Source organism: Lutjanus erythropterus, chromosome 4, assembly GCF_056507025.1.
Source record: "Lutjanus erythropterus isolate fLutEry1 chromosome 4, fLutEry1.hap2, whole genome shotgun sequence".
Lineage (NCBI taxonomy): Eukaryota > Metazoa > Chordata > Actinopteri > Lutjaniformes > Lutjanidae > Lutjanus > Lutjanus erythropterus.
Window position 1 is genome coordinate 22897783 of NC_139320.1, and position 21421 is coordinate 22919203.

General features: G+C 39.8%; 1 protein-coding gene across 1 annotated transcript in view; it reads left to right on the forward strand.

Annotated features, from left to right (window-relative positions):
- nbeab (neurobeachin b) overlaps positions 1 to 21421 on the forward strand; it is a 364245-nt gene that overhangs the window by 276823 nt on the left and 66001 nt on the right. Inside the window, exons 40-42 of the mRNA XM_084717359.1 lie at positions 15751 to 15868; positions 15954 to 16056; positions 18115 to 18230. Coding sequence (XP_084573485.1) covers positions 15751 to 15868; positions 15954 to 16056; positions 18115 to 18230 — 337 coding nt within the window. The remainder of the gene's footprint in view (positions 1 to 15750; positions 15869 to 15953; positions 16057 to 18114; positions 18231 to 21421) is intronic.

A 21421-nucleotide genomic window follows, 5' to 3' on the forward strand; every position in this document is an offset into this window, starting at 1 on the left:
GACAAAGACGCATCAAGATGAAAAGGACAGAGCGGACTGGCTGCTGAGAAAAGGTGAGGTTCAGTTAGCTTTGCACAGAAACCACCAGTAGCAGTGTCCTTTAGAGGGCGACTTTTTGCTTTTATACTTTCTATATTTCTGAGCCTGGACGTCTTCACTCGTACTTGAGTAAAGAATTTGAATCAGTGCCTCTACTTTTTTTTGCACAAGTATCAGTACTTCTACTTGCGTAAAGACTGTGTGTACTCTTGTCACCTCTGCGCTCAGTGCACAGTTTGTCTTGGATATGGAGAGGAGAGCTGAGCAGCCTGGTCACCAGTGAATAGAGCCCTGCTTGTAGCCATTTTAAGACCATTACAACAGTGAAAGGCTACACAATGGCCAGCGCTGGGCTTTGTTTCAGCCTGTCACTTGCACCCTGTGAAAATCAAATAGTGCTTTGCCTTAAAAGAAGAGGTGAAAAAGGTTTTGCCTATACTCCCATTTTTGGAAAATGTGGTTGTGTTTTGAAAAGGAAAAAAAAAAGTTTTCAGTGACTCGATTTTGAATGTTATTGTTGAAGAGGCAAACTACTGGAAGGAATGCGAAAGAAAATCTCTGCTGAATGAAGTATGTTGAATTTTTTTTTCTGAGCGGCTCTCAATCCAATTAGGAGTTTAATAAGGGTCATGCATAGGGACTTCACGCTGCAGGTCGGTTTCTTTTGGGTGCTTTTTCGGGGCTGAAGTTGGAGAGGGCCTGACTGAGGGCTGGGCTCTTTAATGTGTGGTGAGGGGTCCTGTGCCCTGTTGAGTCATTGAAGCCGTCTGGGGAGCACAGATGATCTTTTCCGTTATTTAGAAGGCGAGGTCGGGAGATAATCTGACACTGTGGTTAGATTGGTTTCTCAGGTGGTACCAATTACCTGATCTCTCACAACCCTGTGCCCTCTTCTCACATGCTCCTCTGGTGTTGTCTTGTTTGCCCTGAAGTCTACCAAGGATTTATTTCTGTGTATATAACATCATTTTACTGATCAAATGCTTTATTCAAGACAACATAATGCTACTCTTAAGTGTAAATTTGCTATCTTATAAGTATATCTTACCTGGAAAGTAGGGCAGGTGATATCAGTGATATCAGACTTGATAATGTGTTAGATTCTGGATGTCATTATATGGCAATATGGCAAAATTGTTGTCTTTTCCTGGTTTTAAAGGCTGCATTATAGTAAAGAGATGCAATTTTCTGAACTCTTTTTTGACTTTTTTGTGAAAGCACCAATAGTTATTCTTAAAGTAGTCATCCATATACAGGCTTTCTGCAGGTCCATAAAAAGTCTCAAATCCAGTAATCTGATTTTTTTTGGCACTTAAAATGTCTTAAATACGATTTTGACAGGTCTTACCCACTTAGTCATTATATCCACATTACTGATGATTAAAGTTAAAAACTTTAAAAAAGCACCAATAGTCACGTGTACAATATTGTCACAATATCGAGGTGATAAATCAAAAATATCATTATATTTGATTTTGCTCAGCTTACCCAGCCTTATCTGTTGGGTAGTTTAAGTTACAGTAACATTTTGAGTGGATTTCTTAACCAATAATTGAAAACATTAACAATAGATTAATAATTCATTATCAATAAGGTAACCACAAAGAGCCACAGGCGGGAGTCAAACTCATGTCTGTGAGTCTTCTGCTGAGGACTCAGCATCAGTGCTCCACCAACTGAGCTACCAGGCCATCCCATAGTTTTAATTCTTAACAGCAATTAATCAATCAATCATTAGTCATTAACATCCCTCATCTACAGTATTGCATCATACACTGTAAAAATAAACTATTCGTTTTAATTAAAAAAAAGTTAGTGTCTTAAAATTTTAAGTTGACTGAATCTGAAAAGATTCATTTTCCAATAATTCAAGACAAATAAACTTTTCTAGTCAAATAAACTTGACATTAAGTCATTTGTACTTGAAAAAAACATGTTCATTCAACTTAAGCTATTAAGTTGAACCAACAACTCTTGAGTCATGCTGAAGAAGAAGAAAAAAAAAAGGGTCTCAGGTGAATTTTAACTCCCAGACAGTGCATGATGGAAAGTCTGCTAACATGATGATCATGTTTTTTTTTTTTAAGAAACTTAATTTAGTGAGATGATTAAACTCTGTACAGTACATTCATTTAACTCATTATTTCATGTCAACAAAACTTAAACCCATGTTTGTAAGTTCTTAAATGTTCTGAAGATCCATAATAGAAGTTTTAAGTTGAATTAACTTGAATAATAAATCTTGTATATTTACATTAAGATAATGCAAAAAAAGATTAGTTGATTCCAGTAAAGTCCTGTATCATTTTTATAGTGATTTCTGTAAGACCATCATATGTTTGCACTGTTTGAGAATTTATGATAGTTGAGAGGAAACGTCTATATCAAGATATATATCATATATTGTGGCGCAGCTGAAAAATATCAAGATATTATTTACAAGCCATACAGCGCAGCCCTGCTGGAAAGCTGTAAACCTCTCTTGAAAATTGCAATGTGAGTAAAAATGCAGAAAGGGTATATGGGTCTTTAAAGAGGCCTTAGCTGATCTTTAATCTCCTGCTATGAGAAGGAAAGTGGGTAGGAGGGCCCTCGAAGTGGACACGTCCAGCCTTTGTGGGTTTGTTCACATGCTGGGGAGCTTTGAGTGTCTGACAGCCGTTTAACTCCACACGACCTGGTTCTCAAGTGCCATCGTTTGGGCGCTCTTGAATCCTGTTAGGAGCCATAATTACAATTCATGCACTCCCTGCGCTTCTTTGAAGAGGCATTGAGAGAGCAAAGAGGGGTGCGGAGAGCCTGAGAGAGCCCCGGCACTGCTGGCCCTTCATCAGTGTGGAAACTCTCTCAGAGGCTGAATACTGTGGCCAGCATCGTAAAGCCGTTTTATGTGATATACAGATCCACAGAATGATAAATAATTAGGTTACAGGACAGCAAATGATGTAAGATCTTTTTTCTTTAGTGCAACTGGAAATATACATTTCACGTAACACATTTTATAAGATCGCCCTTCTTTCAAGTCTGCAAACAACTTGTGAATTGAAGTGCGAGTGAAGTGAAGCACATTCAATGACTTTCAAAGGGAAAGAGGAGAAAGGGTGAGCATAATGCCTAATAGGTGCTTTAGTAATTTCTGAGTTTTCATAGCTTAATCCGTTCTGAAAAGCTCAGGAGAAGAAAGGCTGCAAATGGCCCTCAGTATTAATTTGATGTGACTTCTGTACAATAAGGGCTGTGGATCCCAGAAGCCCATTTTCAAGCTTACCTTCTTTCATCATCCTCAGCCCTTGGAACTTTTGCCTAAATGTTTCATGAAACCAAGGCTGTAAGCCTCTTTGGTATTCTGTCTTTATAACGCCTGGTTTAAGACTATTATTACACCATGTTCAAGGCAGAGGAGCACATACAAACAGTGGAGCTGCCTCTCCATTGTGTGAAACTCAAATTGATTTGGTACAATTGGGAGAGCACTTGTATTAAAACACACATATTCTATGGCTCATTTCCCCCCCTTTCATTGTGGAGTTTTGCAAATGCAAATGAGGGCTGGTTTCACTCCTTCTTTTTACAAATAAGTACTCTTTATGCTTTTCTGGGTATTTTTAAAGCAGATCAAATGACGTGTCCTTTATTATTTATAATAATCATGGATTTCAACACACCATTTCCTCAGAAAAACAATTGTGTGACTAAACCGCACATAAAAAAAATGCACCTCATTACTCAGATTTCATCCTGATATTTTGATAAGATAAAAGTGAGATTAAAATGAATTTTTGCACTGTGGTTGTCAGCATGTGGAGACCCTCCTGAGTCCCCCTATCTCCAGCTCCATGTGTAAAAAAACAGTTTTGTGAACTCTGTGACTTCTGTGAGATTCATAAAAGGCCTTATTTTGTTTTTCTTTTCCTGCAGAGAGATGAAGCATTCGGTTTGTTATCAAAGAACCCTGTGATGATGTGCCTCAGGAAAGTGCAGCCTGTATCTCACAGCTCTCTCCGATATGGATGCTTTGTAACACATTCTCATCCATTATAAAAATAAAGTCAGGTATATAGATAAATGTTCATTTTTTTAATCATTTTCAAGGAGAAATCTATTATATAGTTATTGTAAAAAGTCAGAAAATGACCATGATGCATCATCAGGGGAAACATGCTAAATTGAAATACTTGGTTCTCTGACAACGCTACAGCCAGCAAGTCCTCCTCTGAAATTACTATTCTGGTCCGTAACTTGTGTTATTGTTTGTGGGTTTCACCTTAATCAGAGTTCAAATTAATGCTGAATGTTCGCTGAACTGAAGAAGTGTCTGTTTATGAGTCATAAGAAATCATTAATAATCTTTTAGAAGAAGTAGATGTTTATAAATATTAAATTGACCAATATGTTAATGGAGTCTGGCGGACAGAAGGCAGGCACTGAACTCCAACTGCAGTGTGTGTATTTTCAGAGCATCGAGCTTTTGTTTTCACAAACAGGCTTACCTTTACACTGACAGACAACTGACAGTTATAAACAACTGAACTTACAGTGGAGGACTCAACGTCACTTGTTATTGTCAAGTATAATGTTGTGCTTGTTTTGTGCTCCTGCAGTGTTTCTGCAGCCTTCCTGAGCTTCCCCAAATCTGGGGATGAGAGGATGTGGGGAAACAACACATGATTTCAACCTACTTAATTTACCGTCTATGGTTCCCAGTCGCTCTTTGGAGAGCAGTGCTCATTTTAAGACAAACAATCGTTACATATTGCTCCTTAAAGAAACAAAGACCCTGCTTTCTCTCTTGCGTATGTTTTGTTTACACCAAATGGAGGGAAAACTAGCAAGGGACACACTGGGTGGGTCAGCGACCCTGGAGAAACAGCTTGCATTAATATGGTCTAATCCAATGTAATTAGTCAAATTACAGCACGCCAAGCAGCTTGTCAAGGGCTGTCGGCTTTGGCAGGCGCACAAGATGGCCTGGAGTCCCACTGGACGGCAGAGAGACCTCAAAAGCTCTGTAAAGCTGCCCTGCTGCACTTACTTTTACTCCTCTCCGTCCATTTTCCTGGTCTCCTCCATCTTTCTTTCTTGACAACAAACGGGGAGGGCTCTTTCAGCTACAGTGTTTTCACCTTTTCTGAGCTGTCTCACATACCCCCAGGCTGCTAGCTTGGCTTCCTGCCTGCCTGCTAAGGTGGATCAAAATGATATGAGGATTCATAGTGCGGGCTACAGAAAGTCAGAGTAATTATATCAGCGCTGCACTCCTCCTACGTGATTTTATGAGAGAGAGAGTCAGATGCACGCTAACTAGCGCTGCTAAGAACCGCAGACATGGCTAAGACACTTCCTCATGTCTCAGGATTAGCATTGGTAAAAAGATTTAAACTATATAATTACATGAGGATAAAGTACAAATTATCTAGTGCACTCAACAGCCAGATTATCATCCCCTGCAAGCCCCGTTCAGCCCCAAGGGGTGAGCCTGGATGACAAAAGGCCCTCATTAGCATAAATTTACAAGCGCTCTCGTTCAGAGGAGCCGATAAGAACCTGTTCCACCTTTGCTTTGGCCGTGAATGGCTTGTTGTGCTCTTGGCAATGACAGATAAGTCAGGGTAATTCCACTTTATGCCTGAAAAAATGATGCTCCAGATTCTGGCTGCTTCCCGAAGGTGTCACCCACGATAATCCTCAAAGAGCGTCCGGCAGAAAGGGGGCTGTGTGTTTTCCAGATGATATACCGCGAATGACAGAAAGAATTATACGAAGGAGGACAAATCTGTAACATATTATTAAGCAATTCCCAGTGAATAACAGGGATAAAAGGATAATGGATGAGGGTGTCGTTATTACCTTGGTGCTGAGGGAAGCGCCAAAGCAAAGGTAGAGAGACAAGATTAATTGAGGACGAGTGAGGCGCTCATTGCTCATCAGGCCCTCTCGTCTAACCACTTGCTCTTTCTGTCCCTCTCCTCCTCTGTCTCTCCGCCTCTCCATCCTTGTCTTGTTCTTTCTCTTCTTCTCTGTCTTGCTCTGAGCCGCTATCCCTCCCACACACCACTAAAAAAAAAAAACGAAGAAGAAGAAGAAAAGTTGGATTTAAAGCGATCAGCTTGGCACTCTCAGTGGCAGCCAGAGGAAGCTGGTACCCAGGCCAGGAAGATTTCAGTCATCTTAAGGCTGACAAGTCCCTGAAAAAGTCCCATTAGGAAAAGCTTGCTGAAAAGACCCCATACCAAATGACTGCATCCCTTCTCTCAAGCTCCTTAGTGAAGGCATCCTCAAGCTGTTTATCTGGATGATGTGCTCACTAAGTGTGTTCATGTATGTGTGCATGTGGCTGTGTCAGCGCTTGAGCACGATCATACTTTTTGTATGTTTAAATGTTTGTTGTGTTCCGCTCTTTCTTTGTTCACTCGTAAGACATAATTAAGTTCCTTCTTAACAAAATCATGTAAATAACTAAAGTAAAGTAACTTAATCACTGTAATTAACACTGCTACAAAGGGTGAATCATATTAGCTTGAATGCTAATTTGCACCATTCAGTTTCAAACACAGAGAGAAGTAACAGAGAGCCGCTGCAAGAGTTTTTTTGTTGTTAGTATTTAATTGTCATTTTACAAGTAAGTTAATTTTATTCCAAATGTTTTCTTTATTTATATTGGAGTTTGATAGTATTTTCCTTTGCAAGTTATTTATTTGGTCTAATTATAAAGTATTATTTTGTTTTGTTTGAATTTGGGTAATGCTGTGGGCACCTGAAGTAATAAGCTGGAAGGCACAGATAGGACCAGCATGCACCAGAGTAGGCAGATGATTTTTTTTTTTTTTACCAGAGTAGGGGAAGCATGCAGGGAACATGATTCCTTTGTTGTTTGTTTGCTTATTTTTTGCTAAATGATCCCTAAGAAATTGAGAAATTTTGCTTGGCCAATGGACATCTTTCGGCTGAGTACATTATGTGCTCATGGTGAAGTGGCTCTTTGATTTAAGTTTGAAAATCAGTTTGCAGCTATGATTTCTGTGGGGATGACATCAAATGTTTTCATGTAGCTTTAAAGACGCAATATGAGTTGCGAAAAACTAAAAAAAACTTACTTAAAACTTAAAAAACTTAAAAAAACGAGACCTTCCCTGACATTCTTAGTAGCTTATAACAGCCTGTAGATTGATTTCCAGTCAAAATTGCTCCTAAAAGTTCTCTGTGTGAAAAAGTTTAAACAAAATGAAGCAGCAGCGTAGCTGAAGCATGTTGTGGGCTGTGTAGTTCTTCCTTCAGGGGAGCAGGATATTTGTTTCACAGTTTGAGACGGCGAGGATAATCAAAGTGTGTTCATTAACAGCTATTCATACATTAACAGAGTTATTAACAGGTTAGTTGAGAGGGAAGAGAGCGAAAAACGGCATCGGAGTGGTATCAGCAGATGCTCAAATTTCTAATATCGATATTGGTATCTGAGATGAAAAAGTGGTATGAGCCATTCCTAGTTTTAGCTGGCTAATTTTAGCTAACTTTGGCTTGCTAGCTAAAGTGGAGGAATTGCTAGCTAGTTAATGTAGCAAAATACTATCTTTAATACTGTCTACTGGCTGTGCTTGGCCGTGCTTCAGTGATCTTGCATCGGTTGCTTTGTGTTGTTGGCTGATTGAGTGCTTTGCAAATGGCAAGCTAGTTTCTAGTTGCTAGTTGCTTTATTTTCTAGTGTTCTGTGTTCACTTCAGTGTTCAGTCTTTTGTGTGTCATGTCATGTGCCTACAGAGTGCAAGCAACAGGATGCTGAATGTAATTTCCTGAATAGACACTAGTTTTATTTATAACATTGTTTTAAAGTTCAACATAGATTCTTTAACACTATTTTTTATACCCACTGTATTTTTGCTATGCCCAGTAAAAGGTTGCAGCAAGTTGTGCACTGTTCCTGTTAAAGATAAAGGTGTGAACATGCTCTTGTAATCAGCACAGGCATCCAGCTGCTGTTGTACGTGTGACATCTAAAACAGACGTTTGTCTGTAAATGCATAAGTAATTATGACTGTGTGTGTATAAAATATAAGAAAATACATACAAGGTGATTTCATAATCATGCATTTATTGTAGGATAACACTGGTACCACACTGTGGATCTCAGTAAGGTCATCATAGAAATTTTATTTTATTTTGGTTTGCTGTTTGTTTCTTCTAACCTCTCAGAAGCTTTCTGTAGGCATCATGTGGCTTGATGCCAGACTTTGTGCACCATCGCTGTGGGGATCCACAAGTCTAAGTAACTGTTTGGATTTTTTTTTTCACATTGCATTTCTTGAGGCTTTATATTTTAACACAGGCAGATAAAGAATTTTTAAAGAGCCTTGACTCTTTAAGAAGAAATTGCATATGAGGAACTCGGCTCCTCCCACCTGTCCTACCATGGCAGTGTTAAAGACAGCGCTGCAGGGCCTGCTAATGTGCGTGAAATACCATCTCTGACATAAATGTTATTGACAAACTTGGCTGGACATTTGGGGCAGTGAACTGCCAGCATATTTAATGCATATTCATCTCCTTTATCCCACTGGTCTTGCCAGAGCACCCAAGCTGTGTCATCTTGCCACACTCCAGCTACCACCCAAATGTATAGTGACACTGATTATGCAAATCTGTATCTTGTTTTCCCCCCAATACCTGCATTAGGAGCCTGCTACTTTATTGAAGTTGAGATACGGGTCTCACACAGAGGAACCAAGTGGGATGCTGTTTTTTTTTTTTTTTTTTAATAATCTGTGGGAATCTTTCACATTTTTGTATTTCTACACTTCATAACAGTTGTCACATTAAGGGGGATCAGATGAGAAACATGCTTTGATGCTCAGGCATATGTTATAAATCTTTGCAGGATGTAAAAAGGATTAAAGCTGAAATAAAAGTGCGGATTTGGGCACATCCTGGTCAGACAACTAAGATTTCAGTTTGCGTGGCTTAATAAGGTTTGATATGGAAATATTACTTTAAGTTTACGGTGTGTGGAACACCTGAGTCATTTGTAGAAATAAGAATATGAACACCATGTTTATTCCTACTTCTTTAATTTAAAGGGTCAGTTCAGCCAAATTACAATGCGTTTTAAGTCGCGCCCGACTGATACTAGATTATCAGGGTGATGGCGATACAGATATGAGAGACTGAAAAAATCCTGATATCGATATATCAGCCAATATGATATTGGGCACCCGAAACAAAAATAAATCCCAACCTGCATTATGTTCTTTAAAAAAAGAAAGAAAAGAAAGAGAAAGGATGAAATATACACAAAATGCTACCTATTAAACTAATAAATAACCTAAAAAAAACAATCATTATCTTCTCGATCAATATAGCTGTGAAGGGCCAATAAAGAGATGATAATATCAGCTGACTGATGTATCTTTAGTAAAAGTTTAGGTTTACCTGGTCTTTAAAAATTTGTGTTTAAACATTTAAACAGCAGCATCTCTAGAAACAATGCTCCTGTTTATCTGAATAATCCTGTTTGTGAAATGTGTTTTTAAATTTTTGATATCTTTTGTTTCATTCCTTGAGCACAAATACACAGAACTGGATTCACCTCCATTTTATTTGGATACCTGTTGATATCTCGAAACCTTTTTAAACAAAACCAAAACTACAGGTGTACGTAGCTACCCAAATCTGACTACATTATTCAGGAAAGCACAAATAATGTAATGGAAACACATATTTCTTCTACCCGAAGTTGCTCTTCATAATTCAGTTTTTTTTTTTCCCAAATGTATCACAGTAACATTACAAGTACTACTATTTACTTTTATCTAAGTAAATTCTTGCACAAATATTTAATGTTGACATTTTATTATAACGCATCATTTTAATACAATAATATTTTGGATATATGTTTACTGTAAAGTGTTATTATTTCCAATACAAAACAGTGTCCCACAGTTAAGGGAGTGGTGCTGGCAGGGTTTTAGTTCAGTCTTCAAAGTAAATGAAAAGAGAGAGACAGAGATTAAAAAAATACAATAAGAGTATGTGGAAATATTTTTAGAAATTAATTATATGTGAATATCAAATAATCTTAATGATTTGATCACACAGCAGTTGCATTAACAGTGAATAATAGGTTAGAAAATGCAACATTCACCTGACGTAACATGACGTCCTGTATAAACCACGCCCACTTCTAGTCCTCTATCTGAATACAGATACAGAGACAGATACTAATAATGACGTCTCTATGCACCTCTAATAGCAAGATATGGGCTCAGTAAGAAAATATTTATTTCAGTCTAATTCTCATGGGTTTTATTTTCGATTGTATCTAGATGTGTGTGTTTTTTCCTGGCTGAGTCTAGTTCATTGTTTGTGGCTGAGGATGCTCTCACACTCGCTGAGAGTTGCTCTCAGCTCTCGCTGGCTTTTTACGATTTTCCTCTTCGCCTTCTTCTCCAACTGCTCAACCTCTTCACAGATTTGGCCCATATTGCCTGGGGTCAGCCATTGAATACAGTATACGCAGTGTGTGCTGATCCTCCAAATTGCCATGTGTGAAATCCATCCCACTCGCTCCTGGGGGAGTAGTCATATCACTCAAAATGAAACTGCCTCTCGTATCCTCCCCTTATTCTTCCACTCCGCTGTTCTCTCCGGCCGCCTGGAGGCTTTATGGCGGAAGCCTATTAGACAAATCTTAGAAGAATGCAGCCGAGGTGCTGTGATACCAGGTTGTCAGAGTGCGCCACACTCTGATATAAATATATCAGTCATGCTGGCTTGGAGGTCTCACTGAATTATATTATTCTCCTGTTTTGGTATGAATGCACCGGAGAGGGATTGTATTGTTCCATATGGAAGAAAATTGCATCAGGTTTTAGAGAAAATGCTTCGTTAGATTTATTAATAACGTCTGTCAGAGTGTCTCAGCCAGTGTGGGGTTAAAGCTATTGGGAAGTCAGATATGATTAGAATCTATTTTCATGCATGAAGTGGCTCCCTATCGCTTTTAAGTATGATGTGCTCCATTTGAGCATCGCCACATTATTATATATGAGTTTCAGCCTAAACACCGGTGTCACCTGTGCCTCTCCTCATCTCATCTGTCACAATATTTTTCTGTGATGTTCTACAGGCAGAATGCAGCCTGCCCTCTGTCAAATCAGGGAGAGAAGAGAAAGGGAATAAAGGAAAAGAGAGGACAGAGACGTTAAATTGCATTATGGCTATTATGCTGTAGAGATAGATCCCCCTGCAGCTGGTGGAGCAGCGCATGCGCCTGTGGCTCCTAATGAGCCTGCGTGGAGGGACCTGTGTGGAAACAAAAGGCTGTGCTCGTCGGCCATACTAGACCCCTCCACCCGTCCCCCTCTGCTGCTGCTCCCCCAGCCCTGAGCGTGACAGACCAAGAGCAGAGCGCCGGTCCCTTCCTGGTGGCGTGATTAGATTGGGGCCGAAGTCTCCAGCTGGCAGGCCTGTCTGTGACTGGAGGCGGCGGTCCCCAGCGCTTGTCACTGGCTGACACCTCTGACAGGCAGGGGACAGCTTCAGCAGACAGGTTCATTAAATGGCATTTTTTACAGCTGGGCCTCCAAAAATGAGGGCTGGGCTTTGTCAAATCTCCAAGTCTACAGGGGCCCCTGTGTGTTGGTTTAGACCAAAGCTTTGTTGTTATGACAAATTTTTTGATCTGGGCTGTTTGAAATCAGCTCTTTTTTCTCCTCTTTAGCCTCTCTTTTGTTGACAGCTAGCCCTTTGGCCTGTACTTTGTCATGGCAACAAAATGTTCACTCGAGCTGGGTAACAAGAAACAGCCAGTGCTAAAATATTATTGTGTTGACAAACAGTTTAAAGTTGCTATTTTATGGCTGTTTTAAACATTTTTCAATTCTTAGGAACCTTTTGGAGTGGAGTGTGCATTTGTCTTAGCATGACCAAGACAAGCATCCATGTGGCTATAGCCAACAATGCTATTTGCACTTGGGGTGGAAAAGCCAATGTGTGTATAGCCTATCATGGAAGAGACAAGCACTCAGGTGTCTGTAGCCAGCTATTTGCACTTGTTTGTGTAAATAACCAATATGGCTATTTACTTCCGTGTGGCAGAGACAAACCATGACCTTTTACTCAACCTAACCAATTAATTAATTTTGTTGCCTAAAACTAACCAAACTGTGACTAAAAACTGAAAAATTATGATTAAAAAAACTCTTCTAATTCTTGCATGTTATTTAGGTTTCTTTTAAAGCAGGTGCTGTTTGCATCCCAGTTGGAATAGCCAATCAGCTATTTCCTCCTGGCTGGAATTGCTGATGTGGCTATTTACACCTGTGTGTGTATAACCTAACATGGCAAGTACGAGGACTCAGATGTCTGTAGCCAACAATACTATTTGCACCTGGGGTGTGAGTAGCCAGTGTGGCTATTTACATACGCATGGCAGAGACAAACTATGATCTTTCCCTAAACTTAACCAAGTAGTTGTCTTGCCTAAACCTAAAACTAAACTGCAACTGAAATAAATGTTATTTAGAGTTTTATTATTTTTTTTAAGGCAGACGTTGTTTGCACTCAAGTTGGAATAACCAAAGTGGCTATGTGCACCCAAGATGAAATAGCCATTGTGGCTAGTTGCACCTGTGGTGGAATAGCCAGTGCGTCTGTTTACACCCAGGTGTATGTAGCCTAGCAAGGCAGAGAAAACGCCTTACCTAAATCTAACCAAGCAGTTTTCTTGCTTTGACCTTACCAAACTGCAAATGAAAACTGAAAATAATTTAAAAACTCTGTAAATAACAAGTTCTATTAAGATGTAATTTCACACTATTGTCAAAGCTTAGACTTCCGCAGCAAGATTCAAACCCAGGAATGTGTTGCACTCTCTTATAAACAGTGAATTTGTTTTTCATCTTAGCAAAAATAAGTGGGTTGGTGTGATTTAGTAATAGACACTCACATATATACTTTATTGAAATAATACATGATATAAAAATGGAGAATCCAGGAGCAAATTTTATGTTTCTGTTAAAATAAAACAGTAAAATAATAAAATGAATAGAGACTTTGCTGAAAATGACAAACCCTGCGAAGTCTCTTGACATCCAGATAACTTAATATACACTCAAATAACAGCTTTCTGGCGCCTTGATGGAGTAAGCTGTTGTAACCTTCCCATGATGCATATCTGTACGACTTGCCTTTCAGCATTGCACTCAAAAGAGTAGTTCCAGAACATCTGGCTGCAGAGCAGGCGGGGGATAAAAGCTACTGGCCCTCAACAGTGCGCCCGCAGCTCCGCAGCCGTCCCTCCGTCTCACCTCTCTTCCTCTCCACTCCCCCTCCAGTCAGCACGCTGCCTCCTCTGGGCCGTGCTGTCTCTATGACAACTGTTTGAGTTGGGGGTTGCAGAGGTGTCAGGCGGGGGCATTACTGGGAGGAGAGCACCAGAGATGCTGTGCTGCACATCCAGCATCTCCACCTAATCCAATTTTAATTGAGCTCCAGAGATTTTGGATGTGGCACGGAGGTCGGGCATGAGCTATTCCAGGGAGAAATTAAGGCAGCCCGGCTCGCGCTGCACTCTTCCAGCCTGTCACTATTTTAAATGAGCATTAGCATCAGACCTAACCCAGCTGAACATCTCACTCTGGCTTCCCCTCCCTCCCTGCCTGCCTACTCCACCTCAATCACCCCCATGCACGCACACACAGACACCCACACGCACGTTAATGTACTGTAGGCCTCAGCCCCTTACTGCCCTGTTATATCTTTATTCTCTCACACTCTCTGAACTTAACATATGTGTGATTATAACCCGCAGAGCTGATGAGGTTGCTCCCCGGCTCATTCTGTTGGACAAAATTGTTCAGTCAGAGAGACGTGAGATGGAAGGAGGGGGGTTGAGGTGTGTGAGGGGACCATTCTCACCTGTCAGAACAACTGTCTTGGTTTTTTGTGTGTGGACCTGCAGCCGCAGTGGTGCTGCATACACTAATGATCCTTTGTCTGCTCTCTCCTCTCCTTGGCATGATGGGTTTTATTGATTATTTGTGTGTCGCTAACCCAGGGGATCCTTTTTTTTTTGTTTGTTTTTGACCACTTGCTTTGCTCTAGTGAGTTTTATGGATCAGTTGAAAAATTGTGAAACACTCAAAGAGAATCTGTAGAGAGCATCATATTGTGTAGAAAATAATCTCTCAGTTATGCTTTGTTAGAAGTTAAAATAAGGAGTGAATGAACTGGCACTCGTGATATTAATATTAAATTTTTAATAAAGCCCATCAAATAGCTATTAAAAAACAATTTTAGTAGTGTAGTGGTTAGAGAGAATAAGCTTGCTAGGAAATAATGAATGTATTAGAACACGATTCATTGTCTCACCAGCTATTGTTGTGGTGCTCATAAACCAGACAGTTCACTACAAAAATACTGACAAGTGCAACAGCTGCCAACTTTTTTCAATATTAAAGCAGAAAGCAAATATTAATCACCGTTCTCTCCTTTGTAGGATTTTGCTCAGGTCATATATGTTGTCATGTGTCTGATACAGTTTGGGAAACAGAATTGGCTTACTGACTGCTTTTGTGTCCACAACAAATGAGTGGCTCAGTTTACTCCAAAATTTTGTTTAATTGTTTAAACCATAATCTGGGAACTTGCTTCATTTCAGTTGTGCACCGCGATACCAGTGGCACTGTAGACAAAATGCTACACAATCTAAGAGCTTGTTGCAACGTTTTAAATACTTGAGAATAACAAGATTACACAATATAAGATGTTCTTTATTGTCCCTTAGGACAAATTTGCCTTTGCCTTCCACTCACAGTTGGAATCCACATGAAAACAGACCAAAATCACAGTACAAATACATTAAGCAAAACAGCATCATGAGTAGTACACTAGGACAGTACAGTGTACACCAAAACACAATAAGAAATACATACAACCATATGAAAAACATATAAGATAAAATAAAATACAAAAAAGTGCCTAAAAGCGCTAAAAAGATATAGATATGTAAACCATAAAATCATAATTAATACAGTACAGAACATGACTTGGGTCAGGAGTGAGCCGGGTGTTTGTTGAGTAATGTGATGGATGTTTGCAGAAAGGAAAACTTAAACCTGCCACTCTGACATTTGCTAGCTCTCTATCTTCAGGCTGAAGGTAATAGTTGTATTCAGAGTGTGTATAATGTGGAGTGATGGGTGCTCTTTCCTCCCCAACACTTTCATTGCTGCCAGTTTGCAACCACTGGCAACCATTCTGAGAAATTGGCAACCTATTTTTGGCTTTTGGTTGCTATTATTGGCAACATTTTTTAATATATAAAAATAGGAACAGCAAAATTTGGACTCTTTCTTAGCTGCACATGACCAAATACCGTAATAAAGCTTTTGAACAATCTTCTATGTCACATTTTCATTATTAAGCTGACATATAACTGCATCTTAATTATCCAAAGTATAAGGTTACTGAAAATGGCCTCCCATGTTTTCAGTTTCGGCAACCAAAAGGCGATGTTGCCAAACTGGTAACCACTTTTAAAAGTTAGTATTGCGTTGGCCCTGAGTTGTTGATGTCTTCTTGTTTACTTACATACAATGTTGATATTGGACGTACTGGAATGGAGCAAGGTCTTTATCACCTGTAACCTGACATGATCTCTGGTTTTATACATCTATAATAACCTGAAGACATTGTTCTCTTCTTTTTCTGTCCTCCCAGGTCTTGGCGTACACTGAGGGTTTACATGGGAAGTGGATGTTCAGTGAGATTCGGGCGGTGTTCTCCAGGCGGTACCTCCTGCAGAACACAGCCATGGAGGTCTTTATGGCCAACAGAAGTAAGTGGAAGTGCAAGTCACGGCATTTGGAATTCATGCCTCCCCTGTTCTTCATCACTAAGTGATATCTGTCACTGTTTCACAGCATCCGTCATGTTCAACTTTCCCGACCAGGCCACTGTGAAGAAAGTGGTCTACAGTCTTCCTCGAGTGGGAGTGGGCACCAGCTATGGACTTCCACAGGCCAGGTGGGTTCACATTTGCCAGAAGAAAATGAACTCAACGCTGTTAAATACAGTATTTCTAATACTGTAATCCCTTCATGGCCTTCATGTTACCTCCTCCTCTGCGCTGTGTGTTGGGGCCTCTGTGCAGCCTGGCCTGCAGCAGTCATTTGAAGTCCCATTGGTCCAGTCATTGAAGTGAATGTTCACTGACCCTGACTGAACTGACCTAATTCTTTGACAGAGGACTCTGTACAGCAGGGCTGCAGCCAGGCCACTGACCACACTGAAAACCACTGATTCCCTTTAGACTCTCACAGTGCTAACAGGCCTGTTTATACAACAGTACAAAACAAATGCATTTCCTTAAAGGGATGCTTCGGATTGTTTGAAGTGAGGTTGTATCAGCTAAGCAACGTACTGCTGTAGACCGCATCAGCAGCAAAGCACATTTTAGCCACCTGAAAAAGATAAATATCAGTTTAAGTGTACGCTGTATTTTAGATATTTTCAAAGTTTTATTTTGCTTTCAAACGGCCTTTTCAAATGGGAAACTGCTGTTATATAAGCAAAATATCACCCTCTCCAAACCAACCCGACTCCACTGGCAAAATCAGTAAGTTTACCTTGCAGAACACAGGAGTTGCTGGTCTGTTGTTCCCTCAGTTGGTCACACAAGACAGCAGTAGTCTACCAGCAACCTGTTCTGTGAGCTAAAATGTTTTTGCCATGGGAGACTAGTTGGTTTGGAGACAGCAAATTTGGCTTTATATGATGGTGGCTTTTGTGGGAAAAGGCTATCTGTTAGGCCTTTTTTAGGTGGCTAAAAAAAATGTTTTGCTGCTGACACTGTTCACAGCAGTTTATTACTTCACTTCCTACACTGTTGCTCTTGTTGCTTCTCCTAACTGGGGGTATCCTGACCACCATCTACCATAGGTAATACACTGACTGTACCTCATACAACCCCACTATCATTTTACGTCTTATTTTAATTGAGTGGATATAAAGCAGCCCATCCTAAATGAACACACAGTAAATTAAGAATTAATTTGCACCTAGCTTTCATTTAACGAACTGGATCCAAAACTGTGTATCTGTGAATACCACTGCAGTCATTGCCACAATTATTCTCACTTGCAGCTCAAAAGTTTGTGTATGTTCTTAATTTTAGTCAGAGCTTGTTGTGAGCAGCTTCATGTAGGAACTATTTTCTTCATATCAAACTACACCCAGCAACTGTATCACCGTTCAGAAAGAATTGTGCATCTTCTCATGGACAAGAGGCTTGTGCATTAGTTTGTTGTATGTTATTTCACAGTACACTAATGAGAATTAATTTGTTCTTTATTAGACAGTAATAGACCCTTTATAAGACCCTTATTAGACTTCATTAGAGGGTAATTAAGGACACATTACAACAGAACTGTACTGTAAACTAAAGAGAAACCACATATATACTTTTTGAACTACACCTTCTTTGGCTGTTCCCATAAAATTGGCAGAGTAGCTAAGATTGATGGCTATCTTTTCGATCGAATCACATTATCTGCCTACAGTATTACAATACGTCTGTGCGTTCCTTTGCCTCTATAATTTTGGCCTTTACTTGGTAGATCTGGTTCTGATATTGTTTTTCAATGGGGAAGCAGATATGTGATTTTATTACTGTATTTTACAGTACAGTTCTGTTGTAATGTGTCCCAAATTCATCTCTAAAAAGTCTAATAAGGGTCTAATAAATGGTATCACATTGTGTCATAAAGATCATATTATTTAGTGTTTCCATCTAATTTGAAACAAAGTACATCTGGTTATGTTTTATTAATGTACTGTAAAACAAAGTGCAACCCGTAATGGTGCGTTTCCTACGAGAGTGAGAAAGGAAGTTGGCAAATGAGACAAACATAATGTGAATAAAACTTGATACATAACCTCATTCGGGTTGTAGAAAGTAGTTCCAACATAAGTGCTGATTGAAATGGATTATATTATATGAGTCTATACATTGTTTTTAAGGGAAATATCCGTAACTAACACCAGCCTTTTGTTTCCTGATTTGTTGCTGAAATGTTTTTCCAGGCGCATCTCCCTGGCCACCCCCCGGCAGCTTTTCAAATCCTCCAACATGACCCAGCGCTGGCAGAGGAGAGAAATCTCCAACTTTGAGTACCTCATGTTCCTCAACACTATCGCAGGTAAGGAAACTTAATAGTAAGCATATAATATATTCTCTTTTTCACAGCCATCAATTAAACAGATAGATTCTGACTTGTTTTCTTCCCTATCCGGGCAAAACTCAACCAACGAAAATGTTAAGTTTTAATCTATTATCTGTGTGAATCTCCTCACCATTAGAGTCTCATGACTTTAAGTTTAGCTATCATGATCAATAAACTTTATGTGTCAGTGTTGCTGAAAATATACTATAAGTGGCCTCAGGTGTGTCATATTTGTTTAAGAATCCATGGTAGCCTTAAGTGGTGCTCAGCGTGCTGGACTTCACTGTTCATGGGAGTGTGCTGTTTGAAGCAAAGAGCAGGCGCAGCAGATTTTGCCAGATAATTAGTGCTGGGCTTTGTGTGAGCGTACACATGTGTGTCTGCGGAGTTGAGAGGTTCTGTTGTCGACTCTCTGATCTGAACTGCAACTAACAGGGAAGGCGAGAGCGACTGCACGCTACTCTGCTCTGAGAGGTGTCATCCTCTCTCTCGCTGCATATTCATGCATATTTATATTTAGCTTGTGCTCGAGTTCGATACATTATTGTCAGCTAATTAGATGTAAGGCAGACAGAAAAACATGCCCAAAATTCATTAAAAATCCCCGGTAATGACCTGGGCTGACAGGGATGTCAGAACAGTGTGGGGCGGCAGACAGGCGGGGGGTGAAGTGCTGAGAAGAGGTGCGAACGGGAAGTGGTCTTCTAATTAAACACTATTCCACTGTTATTAACATCCTGCCACCCCAGCTCAGGCCTCAGAACCAGTAGGTTGAACCGCACCAACACCCCTGACTCTTCCTCCACTGTCGGCTCGCTGCTTCCTCTTCTCTATGTGGCTTTAACCTGGATAATTATGCTCCCTAGCTTCCTCTAGACCCTCGATACTCTGCAGAAGCCTTCCCATTGACTAGCCTGTCATACATTATCAGTCGCTCAGCTAGATTTAGATTATCTGCTGCAGTCCAGGAGTGAGCCGAGGAACGCCTGCTGGATTGGTGCAAGTTGATTAAATTTGTAGGTAGGTATTAAAAACTTTATTTCACTGCTAAGCAGATTCAGGAGCAGTATTTCCACTGAGCAGCCGTACAGCCTGTTTACATCTGGTATTAATGCATCCTGAGTAATCAGCCCACAAGTGGACAATTGCGAGTACTTTAGTTCACATCTCTCTCATTACAATGGATCACCACATGCGCCTACATGAATGATCACTTGTGATCAGGTCTATATTGCAAATAAACCTGTAACTACATGATTTTAGTTTGCAAAGACCAGTAGCTCAATATTTGTAACCAACACACTGCGAAAAACTATCACAGTTGTTTTTACACAAAGAAAGAAATAACTAAATGTATAACAATTTACAAGAAGGCCCACATAATTAAGAATTTTCTGTAGACAGGGTTTCACAATGTTTATTAAGTTGCTCCTTACTGAACAATCTCAAAAAAATTTGTGATTTTAATGGAGTCCAGGGATATGGTGGTTTCCAGTGTATTCAGGTGACAAAGAAGTAGCCTGTATTTGTTACTATTTACTGCATTAATCGATTAACTGATTATTAATCAGTAATTGAATAAATCACCAACTATTGTGATAATTTATTAATCAGTTTGAGTCTTTTTTTTTTAAAGAAAAGAAAAGTCAAAATTTTCTGGTGTCTTTTCTCCTTTATGACAGTAAACTGAATATGTTTGGTTTGTGGACGAAACAGGACATTTAACAGTGTCATTTGGGAAACACTGATCAACAGTTTTCACTGTTTTTTGACAATTTATAGCCCAAACAACTAATCGATTAATTGACAGTGAAAATCATTGTTAGTTGCTGCCTTATTACCATCATCCACTCAATGTACTGCTTTTGATGCTGAATTCAATAGAAGGTACAAATGATTAAGGATTCTTCGTAGCTGTTTTGTACAATTTATCAAGTTTTTCACAACAATTCTCAAAATTGAGCATTTTTTAAAGGGAGTCCGGGGATGTCTTGTCAGGAAAGAGAGCCCAAACGCACTTTCAGTGAACCTTTCAGAGAACCAAATCATGTTCTTACGGGACGTCAGTTGAGTAGGTGGTCCCTTAACGTGGCCCAGGACACACTGCATACACAGTGCTGAAACAATTTGGTAACATGCAGCCCAGACCACCTCTAAATGTGTTCTGAGCAGTCAGATCAGATGGTGCATTCACACCTGTAATTAGAGATGTCCACCTCTGATTGGATCACACAAGACACATATTAATTCCAGGTGTAAGGGTCTCATACACTCACTGTATATAAAAATGCATGAGCTTTCATTTAGATGTAATGAAACAGTGTTTATTATTCTGACCTTAGTGTTGCCACCCCCTGATACTACTTTGATTTGAAATGTTTAAAGCTTCCAGTGTGTTTGCCACTACATGACAGAGCTAGAACATCATCTTAAGAACACAATCTGCTTTATGTAACTGAACTCGCTGATCTAAAATATTCTTGAGTTCTGTGACAGCTTTGTAAACATAAATTAATTGTGAAACTTTCACATGTGCAGGAGTGTCTCATATCCTGCTATGCTCGCCATTTAATGCTGCAATAATGTGTAACTTTGAAGTTTCCACCGACCTCCAGTTTAAAAAGTCATTCTGTGAGTATGAGGATGGCTTTGAATATGATAGTCAACACTGGAAAATAATAAAAACATGCGCAATGTTTTGTTTTCCTGTAACAGTGGGTAAAACAAAATGTAGATGTCTTCAAGCCAACATTTTAGCTTGATTTATCACCAGCGGTAAAAAAAAAAAATCCTACAAATCCATCCACAGCAGCCCTGTCCGAGCACTGGATTAGGACTGGCCACCGCCTGACCTCACAGCTGTATCAGTGTCATCTTCAAAAGAAACGTAGAGCATTAGTGACAACATGGTACATGCTCTTGGCTTTTCCCATGGATTTCCTTTGACACGTTTTGCCATCTGAAAACCATATTCCCACTGCCAGAGCACAGAGGAAATCCACATCTGGCCAATCAGTGCGTCAGACTCGCAGTGACATTTCAGGCGTTTGGAGTCACCGTCCTCAAAGGAATTTTTATCCCTCATATTTCATCCATTCATCATAACTTAGAGATAATTATGTTCTCTATAAACATGCTCAGGCCTCCTGTAACTCCCACAGCTCATT